Raw genomic sequence first — 11,443 nt, 5'->3', positions numbered from 1 at the left:
ATTCTGTCCCATGTGGGGGTGCCTGAAATATATTGCAGTGCTAATATTAATTAATACATATAAATATACATTATTAATTATTTGCCCCAACTGGGAACAACTAGCAATAAATATTCAAGTAGGTCTAAGTCATGGGAATTTGATGTGGTTGTGATTTTGAATAGGGGAGCCAATGGGTGAATTACTTTTGATGCATTTATACTGGTTATTTGTCAAATCATGAATAGTTACGGGAGCTTTTTTTCTGCCGTGCAAACTTTCTATTTTGTGACGACGGAGTTTCTTCCCATTGACGTTTATTAGTTCTCAAGGTAGCCTGCTCACCCTTGGTCAAATTGACATTCTCGTGGATACTGGTTGACGTACTCCTCCAAGTGCCCTCTTTGAATTAATTTTTCTAACTCGTTTTGGATGTCACGACATTCTTCAGTTGTATGGGTGCGATTTATAACAACATTAATGCTCCGAATCCCGTCAGATCTCCGAAGAGACTCCATCGTCATGAAATTGATTATTTGCGAGTTGATTTTATGAACCCATCTCAATTTTAAAATTAAATTTATATGTCTTTAAACTTAAAAGTTTTAAAATAATAATAACAAAATCGAACTGAATTCAATCCAACGTCAAATATAGTTGAAGAAGACACAGAAACATATGGAAACCAAGTTTGTGTGGGTGTGATTATTAGATAATTCAAAATTTCATAAAATCGCAAAGTCCTTTTCACATGATGAGTTATATCCAAAAATTCAGACAAAGCCCTGAGCAGACCGCGTACGTACCTAGGTATCAGGATCCAATTTTCGTGGAGGAGATGCTCGCACCATTCATTCAAAAGAATAATCAAAATTATCAGCAAAGCATATTCATGGAATGTACTGTATCTGATAAACACTTGTATGTAGGACAAACGAAGTCGCATGTATGTGTCCATTTAAGTCGCTATCCTCAACTCTTATTATTATTTTCTTGACAACAAAACAAGAAATTGGACATTACGTGACTAACTCCAACTTAAGGAAGAAGCCTTCTTCACGTTGATGCAGTACTACTGACCGTGGTCGGCAACTAAGGGGCATATTTATTTTTTATTTTTTATTTTTTATTTAATTGTTGAAAAATTAATGGATTTCAACTCTGTTTGCGTCTTCACCTGAAGCAGAATAGGAGACCCCTTTTTTTTTATTTATTTAAAAATGTTAATAATGTACATATATGTTCATGTGATGGATAAATCATTAAATTTTTCAAATTTTTTTCGGTAGTTGCAAGTTTTATCTGAATCGATTATAATCATCAATATCAAATATTTATATCTAACAATCACTGACAACTAATCATCCATATCAAGTAAATATATCTAATCAACAACTACTATTAAAGTAGAACAACACCTACTATAACAGTAGAATAACATCTCCACATGTTATGAAACCTCACTTTCGTCAATTGAGTTATGTCTCATTGACTTGAACCCTCGTTACTATTGCTATGAGCGTTTTCTTTCATAGTGAAATCCCATTATTTCATTTTCCTTGGTAACATTTTTTTAAATCCAATCATTGTCATTTATCTCAAGTAGTTTCCTATAATTTTTTACGATAAATATTTTAATTACCAACTGTTATATCATACAATAGAGTATTCTCTTCCTAACCTTATTATTTCCAAATCTAGATTCTACAATGCACTTTTTATATTTTGTTAAGAATTTTCCTTATTCTCCTACTTTTCATAAGCTGAATTTGCAGTTTGAATGATTTATTTAAATTAGTATTTTATTTTATATTCAACTTCATATATATATATATATATATATAACTTACTAAGTGATCGTATAATTTTTATACACGAGATATCTAAAGATAAACACTAATTTAAAATATGGGATCTAAAATTAAACTCGTTTTCTTTTGAATTTCAACTGCAAATTTGAATACTTTGACAGAAGGAGATGAGTATAAATTAATGGCAAAAGACATCAATATTGACCATCAACGGACTCTCTTTACTCCTGAAAAGATTGAAATATTAATTAATTCCAGTAATTCTTTGTAGCATGCATGGGCCGAGTGATTCACATTCTTCTTTCAGTCATGGCTATGGCCACGCATTTTTATGCAGTTTTCACCTATCCCACGTCTCCACCCACCATGCGCCTCTTCTTGCAGTCGCCACAACAGGTAATCACCAAATTTAATTTAATTTCTAAGATGCAAGAATTAAGAGAGACAAAAATTGATTTTAATTTTCATGCATCCAAGAAAATATATAAGTAATCCAGTTTTGCGAGTTAGATCCGCCAGAAACAGGGCGGTCGATCCCGACGACCGTTTCTTGTCCAAAGAGTACCGTATAACATTATTTTTTAATTTTTTGGAGAACATTACCATATGACATTATTCATTACCTATGTTTCATACATTAATAATGAATATGAAGAGAGGAGAGGGTGCAGGTCCGAATATCGTTGAGTGGTAAGAAGCACATGAGAATATCATGGACAACGTTGTTCCCTACTCCGGCAATTGTGTACTATGGTACGTCTTCCGGGAATTACAGTTTGTCAGCAAAGGGGAGTACTAATATGTATCACTATCTAAGGTACACTTCCGGGGAGATACACGATGTCGTCATTGGCCCCTTGAACCCAGACACGTTGTATTACTATCGTTGCGGCATTAAGTTTTCTCCAGAGTTCACCTTTAAGACTCTACCATCACCATTTCCAATCAAGTTCGCCGTTGTAGGTAACAATACAAAATTAAACAAGATGGGTTATTTGCTATGCTTTCATCATGCTTGAAGCATTGCTTTTTTTTTTTTTGCAAAATATTGCATAAAATATTAAAATTTAGATTTTACAGATAGTCGAATCATATCAGGTTGAAAATTTTACTCTTTACAAATTTATTTTGATAATTTTGTCCTGTAAGTTGAAAACTTTACACATTAAGCACAAAAATAGATGAAATTTAATTACTACAATGACTGGAAAAATCCGATCGTAAACTCACATAAGCACTTGTCCAGCTATTTTAGTGAATTTCGATTATTCTTTGTCCTCAACATTTGAAAATTTTAAAATTAGAGGACAAAATGACTGTTGTGTCCTAATTTTCACCCATTTAATTTTTGGTGTTACATGCTGGTGCTACACCCACTGAATCAGCTACTTGAAGAATTTCTCATATTTGTGTGTATCAGTATAAAATAATGCTGGCGATTGATACATTATAAACTACTGGAACAGGTGATCTCGGACAAACACAACGGACGAGTTCTACACTCGAACACATTGAGAAGTCAAATTACGATCTGTTGCTATTGCCAGGAGACTTGTCGTATGCAGACATGTACCAGCCGAGGTGGGATACTTTCGGGCACTTCGTGGAGCCACTGGCCAGCAAGAGGCCATGGATGGTCACAGAAGGAAACCACGAACGAGAGAGAATCAGAGGGATTTATCGCAAGAGTTTTACATCTTACAATGCAAGATGGGTTATGCCTTACGAGGAGTGCGGTTCGCCTTCAAACTTGTATTACTCTTTCAAGGCTGGCGGCGTTCATGTCCTAATGCTCGGCTCATACGCCAATTTCGAACCTGGTTCCAACCAGTACCGTTGGCTGCAGGCCGATTTGCGCAAGGTTGATAGGAGAACAACACCGTGGCTCATTGCTGTTGTGCATGCGCCATGGTACAATTCTAATGAAGCACATCAAGGAGAGTATGCGTCTTTTGGCATGAAGAAGGCCATGGAAGATGTGCTCTATAGAGCTCGTGTCGATGTCGTTTTTGCAGGCCATGTCCATGCCTATGAACGATTCGTAAGCCGTTACTAATGTTGCATTTCTAATTTCATACAGAGAGTTACAGATTGTTATAACTAAGATCATACTTTTTTCCGACTTATTACTACTACACATGGATTAGGTACGAGTGTACAAGGATCAGGCCAACGAGTGTGGTCCGGTGTACATAACGTCAGGGGCCGGAGGCAATCATGAAGGCCTTGCTCTAAGGTAACTTTAATCACTCAAACTCATAATGCAAAAATTAGTGGATAGATTCAACTCGTGTCGTTTTCGTCAACAGGTTTTTGGAGCCACAGCCAAAGATATCTGCTTTCAGGGAGGCAAATTTCGGGCACGGACAGTTGTCGGTACTAAACGCAACCCATGCTGTGTGGACATGGCATAGAAACAAGGAAGACATTGCTGTTGCATCTGATAATGTCGTATTGAGGAGCCTTGCAACTGTCCCAACTTGTTACAAATCACGAATACATGGACTGAATTGGAACACATGAGTCAAAATACTGATCATATCTAGATAATACTGAGTGAAGTGATCAATTAATTTGTTGTCAACGGTCTTGATTGGTTAAGTCTTTCTTCTGGTGTAATGTAGGTGTAGGACTCGATCCTTTTCCTAGATCAGAGTAAAATGGATTCTCAGTTGGGCTGGGCTGGGCTAGCCGACATATGACATCGAAGCCTTCATTTTATAGGCTTGGACTTCTTTGGGAATGGACTGGGCCAAGATTGGACATAGGAAAGCCCAGGAACGGCCCAGTCAAAGTTGCACATTATAGCCCATACCCACAGTTTCGCAGGGACAATATCAACGGTTTCCTTTTTTACGACTCCAATCTTGTGACACAATATTTTATCTATGAACCCAGATCAAAATTACTTATCAACGAATATTCATTATTAATCTAAATCAATCTTATAGTAAATATAATTGGACCTATTTCACAATCAGTTGCTTCAGATTCTTACATAACAAAGGTATAAACTCATTTCATGAGGAATTAATACTAATAATGTTGGATTCAAATCATATTACGTAGTAATAATCATTAGGTTGAAAGGCCATCTATCCCAATATAGAAGCAGATATCATGTTTCAGACACAATATAGATCAACAAGTGCATAAGAAAAACCGACAAAGTAAAGAGATGATGTGCGAAAAGCATGCACGTAAATATAGGCAAAGCCGTGTTGGCAGCATTAATCCTGCAACGGATTGCCGCCCGTAAAGACTTTTAAGGCAAGGATTCCTGTGTTGTCCTTTTTGTCTGTAACCTCTGTTTTCTCTCTCCAGTTCACACAACTGTTTTTATACCATATATAGCCGCAAACTTCACTCTCAAAAATTCTCTACTCTTCTTTCCTTTTCACTTCTCATCTTCCTCTTTTTTTCTTTTTGTTTTGGGTTTTCTGGGTATGGCCTCCAACTGCTTGGTTTTGTTATTAGTTTTTGCGGTAGCCATTGATGTTTGCGCCGCTGAATACCGCCGGCCGCCGCCGCGGAGGTCCCTTTCAGGGCTACTCTTTAAACAACTTGATGAAATTGATCCCACTTCTCCACAACAGGTAAAAAATCTACGTTTATGATCTCTTCTAGTGATTGTTTTTCTTGCATTGATTTTCGTGTCGCCATAGATTCATTTACACACTTCTCTCTCTCTCTCTCTTGCAGCAATCATTGGCTGTTACTTGTGTTGTGCATTCTGTTTTTGGTTTGGGCAATCTTTGTGTTTCTCAACCTTGTAATTAATGATTTTGTGTGTGTAATTACTTGGGATTACGTTATTATTGCGAATTTGCTTGAGCATATTACATCAATTTGTAATTGGACAGGCTTCCTAATTTTCTCGAATTATATCTAATATCGGATCTTGGTCGTGGCCCTAAAATCCTGATGAACTTGTGTTCCATTGCATATTGATTTAATTGTTTTATTACACTGTTAATGATTAATTTCTGCATCTTGTTGAAAGCAAGCACACCAACTTAGGGGGAGGTTGAACTAAAAACAACAAACTTGAGCTTCCTTAACATGTATGATACTAGTGTACTTTGATAAGTTGATGTAACAATTTTTATCCTCGAAGGTATTAATTAATCCCTGATAAACAAGCATGGGTTCTGATGCTTGCAGGTGCACATATCTCTGAGCGGTGAGAACCACATGAGAATATCATGGATTACTTCTGATCCAACCCCATCAGTTGTTTACTACGGTACGTCTCCGGGAGCTAGTACTTCCTCCGCCAACGGAACTACCAATATGTACCACTATGTAACATATCGCTCGGGAGAAATACACAACGTGGTCATCGGTCCTTTGAAGCCAAACACGGTGTATTACTACCGTTGTGGTCTGAGTTCTTCGATGGAGTTCAGCTTCAAAACTCCACCATCTCTGTATCCTATCAAATTTGCAATCGTAGGTAGAGACAATCAATCATATATAGATAGTGATATATACATTTTTGTTTGTGTCTGTCTGCGTGCTTTCTCATATGTCTGTTTATTGCAGGTGATCTTGGGCAAACTGAGTGGACAAGTTCGACCCTTGACCACATTGCGAAATCAAACTATGATGTATTGCTATTGCCGGGAGATTTGTCTTATGCTGATATGTACCAACCATCTTGGGACACTTTCGGGCAGTTGGTACAGCCACTAGCCAGCAACCGGCCGTGGATGGTTACACAAGGCAACCACGAAGTCGAGAAAATCCCAGCCGTCCATCATGAGAGCTTTACATCATACATTGCAAGATGGTTTATGCCTTATGAGGAGAGTGATTCATCTTCAAACTTATACTACTCCTTTGAAGTGGCTGGTGTTCATGTCATCATGCTGGGATCTTATGCTGATTTTGGGCCCGAATCAGATCAGTACCGTTGGCTGCAGGCTGATCTGAGGAAGATAGATCGGAGAAAAACTCCGTGGCTAATTGCTCTCATACATGCACCATGGTACAATTCTAATGAAGCGCATCAAGGAGAGCACGAGTCTGTTGGCATGAAGACATCCATGGAGGATTTGCTGTACCGTGCCCGTGTGGATGCCATTTTTGCAGGGCATGTCCATGCCTATGAGCGCTTTGTAAGCCATATTTCTTCAATTTGCACACTTATAGAGTACTTGTAATTGATCCAAAGTTATGAATAGTACTTTAGAAAATGGATTTCTAATGATTGAAAACGACCTCTAACTAACTATCATTTTTCTAAAATCTCACCTAATTCTCAACTCCCTTGTCAAGCCATATATATTTAAATATTTCACTTTAATTAGGTGCGTGTCTACAAGAATCAAGCCGACGAATGTGGTCCCGTGCATATAACCATTGGGGATGGAGGCAATCGCGAAGGTCTTGCTATGAGGTAGTTATTTGTCTACGGGATATGAATCAACTGTAGACATATTATTGTCATTTTCTTAATAAATTGCGCGTTATGGTTGCCAGGTTTATGGATCCACAGCCAAGAATATCTGCATTTAGGGAACCAAGTTTTGGGCATGGGCATCTGAACATAGTAAATGCAACCCATGCTCTATGGACATGGCACATAAACGACGACAATGTTGCGGTTGCATCTGATGAGGTCTGGTTGAGAAGCCTTGCATCTGTCTCCGCTTGCTCTTAAATTTTGAATCAAATGAATAAATGTTTGCAACACTATTACCGCTTATATAACCGGTTCCTAGTTTGCTTGATACATTGTTAATGTCGACCAAAATGCATAAAAAGAAAACAAAACAAAACATTATCAAAGTAACATATAGACCAACATCCTTCGTGAACTCTGATTCATAAAATTTTAATCGTGAAACTTCAACCTCATGATTTAAATAAAATTCGACGGGCCTCTCGCCTACATTACTATAATTTGGGATTGGGCTGGGGTTGGGGCTGGGGCTGGGGCTGGGCTACTACATCCATTGGGCAAAGAAAAAGAAGGGATAGATTGAGATTGAGAATGGTTAAGAAAAGAGGGGAATATTCCTAAGTTATGATATTTTGGAAAAGGGAAGCAAGTACAAAAAGTAGGATGGTGTAGTGAAGTGTATAATGATGAAAGAAACGTCGCCAACCTCAACCTCTCCATATTCACAAACTTATTGAGTTGTGTTGTGGTCCAAAATTTCATCGCCACTGCACTCTTGGCCTATGGGAGCTAATTGCTACTTATTACTTACAACTCCAAAATTTACTCTTTTATCCTACCAACAACAAACTATGTATGCATCGTCTCTTGTTGATCAAACGAAATCAGACCCACAACCTCCATCATTTCTTGAACTAGTCAGAAATCTGTGGCATGGCGTTGTTGGAAAAATTTCACTTTGGTGTAATCAAACAATATTTTGAAATATAATAATCGAATTTAGAAATTAAAAGCAATAAAAGTCATTGTTGGATTTTGGCTCATGACCCAACCCACCAAAGCCTCTCACTTGGATGGTGGCCCACTTGTTGCCTGACCCATTACCCAACCCAACCCATTGACCCGACCCACATCCCGACCCGGCTACTTAATCCTAACCCTTATCACTTTCCCCCTCATTTTTTGTATTAGCCGTTGTTTTCTCTCTTCATCTTCCCCATCACTCTCTCTCTCTCCCTTGTTTCTCTAAACTACCAATCCTCCACCGCCTTCATCTTCAATTTCTGACCACTATAAAATCCTCACCCTCTTTTCTGGTTTGATTAATGTTAGGAAATGGATCGGGTTAAGATGGATAACAGGTGGAATATGAAGGCGATAAAAGACACACGAATTTGTTAACCCAGTTTGGATATAAATCCTACGTCTGGGGGCGATACCAAGCCAGGAGAAAACACTCAAAGAGGAGGAAAATTGAGGAGTACAACACACACACACTTGTATGCAAGTCTTCACCACACGTGAAAGACAACACTCACCCTCGTCTCAACTCTTTCTTTTCTCTCTACTCTATTCTACTTTGCTCTATTAAAACAATGCTAATAAGAGTAGTATATATAGCCATGACTTATCCTTTTTCCAACTCAACTTGGGATTTCTAAGTTGAATGAGGTTATCCTTCTCCAACTCAACTTTGAATCGGGTTATCCTTCTCCAACTCAACTTGGGAATTCTAAGTTGAATCAGGTTATCCTTTTCTTCTTCAAATCAATCTTCACAACTTAACAATCTCCCACTTGAAGATTGATTAGCTTTTCTCCACTTCTTTCTTGGTACCGCCGGGTTTGTCTACTCTAGTCATCAAGGCCAGTCGAAGCCGTACACAGCTTCAACTTCGCCATCGCAACCGCCTTGGTCAGCATGTCCGCAGGATTCTTTTCTCCTTGGATCTTCTCCAGCTGCAGTGCCTTCTTCTCCAGAAGTTGTCGGATGAAATGGTACTTGATCTCGATGTGCTTTGTCCGCGAATGGAACGCGGGATTCTTTGCCAGATGGATCGCACTCTGGCTATCGCTATGAAGAATCACATCTGCCTGAGGTTTCCCTAATTCACCCAACAAGTGTTGCAGCCAAATGAGCTCCTTAGCTGCCTCAGTAACTGCCACGTACTCAGCTTCCGTCGTGGACAGTGTGACAACCTTCTGCAACTTTGAGACCCAGGATACGGCTGTACCGCCATATGTGAACACGTACCCTGTAGTGCTCCTCCTTTTGTCATAGTCACTCCCTGCAAAATCAGCGTCAACAAACCCAAACAAGGTAAGCTTGCCCTTACCAAACACCAATGCTCGGTCCTTAGTACCCCTCAGGTACCTAAGAATCCATTTCACAGCTTCCCAGTGCATCACTCCTGGATTGCTCATAAAACGGCTAACTACTCCCACTGCATGTGCTATATCCGGTCGAGTACAGATCATAGCATACATCAGGCTCCCAATTGCTGAGGCATACGGTGTGACTCTCATCTTTGCACGTTCGGAGTCAGTCTGGGGCGAATCACTGTTGGATAGTTTGAACTGATTTCCCAATGGCGTTCCAACCAGTTTTGCATTTTCCATCTTGAATCTGCATAATACCTTCTCAATATAATCAGATTGAGATAACCATAATTTACCAATACCTTTGTCCCTTGTGATTTTCATGCCCAATATCTGTCTTGCTTCGCCAAGATCTTTCATGTCAAACTTCCTCGATAACTGATCCTTGAGCCTATTGATCTCCTTGACATTTGATCCTGCTATCAACATGTCATCAACATACAGGAGTAGAATGATAAAAAACTCATCGAACCTCTTCACGTAGCAGCAATGATCAGCATTGCATCTAGAGAAACCTATCTCTAGCATGAAGTTGTCAAACTTCCTGTACCACTGCCGCGGAGCCTGTTTCAATCCATACAGGCTTTTCTTCAGGCGACACACCTGCTGATCATCTCCATTATACCCCTCTGGTTGTACCATGTATATCTCCTCCTCAAGATCCCCGTGTAGGAAGGCTGTCTTTACATCCATCTGTTGTAACTCCAAGTTCTCTGCCGCTACCATGCTCAACACAAGACGAATAGTAGTTAACTTGACAACAGGTGTAAAAACATCAGTAAAGTCAATACCGTATCTTTGTTGGAATCCCTTTACTACGAGTCTTGCCTTGTACCGCTTCTTCCCGTCTGATTCTTCCTTAACCCGATAGACCCATCTGTTCTGTAGGGCCTTCTTTCCTTTTGGGAGCTGACACAATTCCCATGTGTTGTTTTTCTTCAACGAGTTCATCTCGTCGTTCATCGCAAGCTCCCACTTGCTCTTGTGGACATCATTGACTGCCTCTGCGTAACATTCGGGTTCTCCACAATCAGACAAAAGCAAGTAATAAAGAGAGGGGGAGTACCTATCTGGGGCCCTTCTCAGCCTCGGTTCTCGACCTAGTGCCAAGGGTGTGCTGCTTTCAGTAATCGGTTCCTCCGATACTGGTTCTGGCTCTATCTCCGTTTGTTCGGTTTCGTCCGTCTGAACTCCCATTGAATCCGTATCTGCTGGTCTCATGATCCCGGAATTTGAAATATCGAGATCAACAAATTCCCTTTCCTTCTTGTCATCGTCCGGGCTTACCTTCCTGTCGTTGTACATTACATCCTCATTGAATATAACATTCCTGCTACGAATTATTTTCCGGTTTTGATCATCCCAGAATCTATACCCAAATTCGTCAGTCCCATACCCAATGAATGTACATTTAATCGACTTAGCATCCAGCTTAGTCCGATCATCGTTCAAAATATAGGCTGAACAACCAAACGTACGTAAGAAAGAAAGATCCACTTTCTTACCACTCCATACCTCTTCTGGTATCCTGTTGTTCAACGGGACAGAAGGCCCTCGATTGATCAAGAAAGCAGCCGTGTTGACTGCATCTGCCCAAAACATCTTTGGTAGTCCGCTCTTCAATCGCATGCATCTCGCACGCTCATTCAGTGTTCTGTTCATCCTCTCAGCAACGCCATTTTGCTGAGGTGTCCCCGGGATTGTTTTCTGCATTCGGATTCCATGGTCGGCGCAGTAATTCTTGATACCTTCACTGTTGTACTCGCCACCGTTATCCGATCTGAGACATTTCACTTGTAGACCTGTCTCATTTTCTACTAGTGCCCTCCATCTCCTGAATGTATCAAAGGCATCAGATTTTCTTTTTA

At 39.6% G+C, this 11,443-nt stretch overlaps 2 protein-coding genes across 2 annotated transcripts; both read left to right on the top strand.

Moving 5' to 3' along the window:
* Positions 1-2,491: 2,491 nt before the first annotated feature.
* Positions 2,492-4,313, top strand: LOC105174215 (putative purple acid phosphatase 20). Its single transcript, XM_011096240.2, has 4 exons — positions 2,492-2,753; positions 3,257-3,831; positions 3,938-4,026; positions 4,100-4,313. Exons 1-4 carry the CDS (start codon positions 2,492-2,494, stop codon positions 4,311-4,313), a joined length of 1,140 nt encoding a protein of 379 aa, XP_011094542.1.
* Positions 4,314-5,078: 765 nt separating this feature from the next.
* Positions 5,079-7,527, top strand: LOC105174083 (putative purple acid phosphatase 20). The gene is made up of 5 exons (XM_011096065.2): positions 5,079-5,386; positions 5,955-6,246; positions 6,336-6,910; positions 7,103-7,191; positions 7,275-7,527. Exons 1-5 carry the CDS (start codon positions 5,237-5,239, stop codon positions 7,453-7,455), a joined length of 1,287 nt encoding a protein of 428 aa, XP_011094367.1. The 5' UTR covers positions 5,079-5,236; the 3' UTR covers positions 7,456-7,527.
* The last annotated feature ends 3,916 nt before the right edge of the window (positions 7,528-11,443 follow it).

The sequence above is a fragment of the Sesamum indicum genome, linkage group LG11, assembly GCF_026168435.1.
Source record: "Sesamum indicum cultivar Baizhima isolate 11 linkage group LG11, ASM2616843v1, whole genome shotgun sequence".
In the NCBI taxonomy this organism is placed as follows: Eukaryota; Viridiplantae; Streptophyta; class Magnoliopsida; order Lamiales; family Pedaliaceae; genus Sesamum; species Sesamum indicum.
Note: the sequence above shows the minus strand (reverse complement) of the source record. Positions and strands in the feature narration are given on the sequence as shown.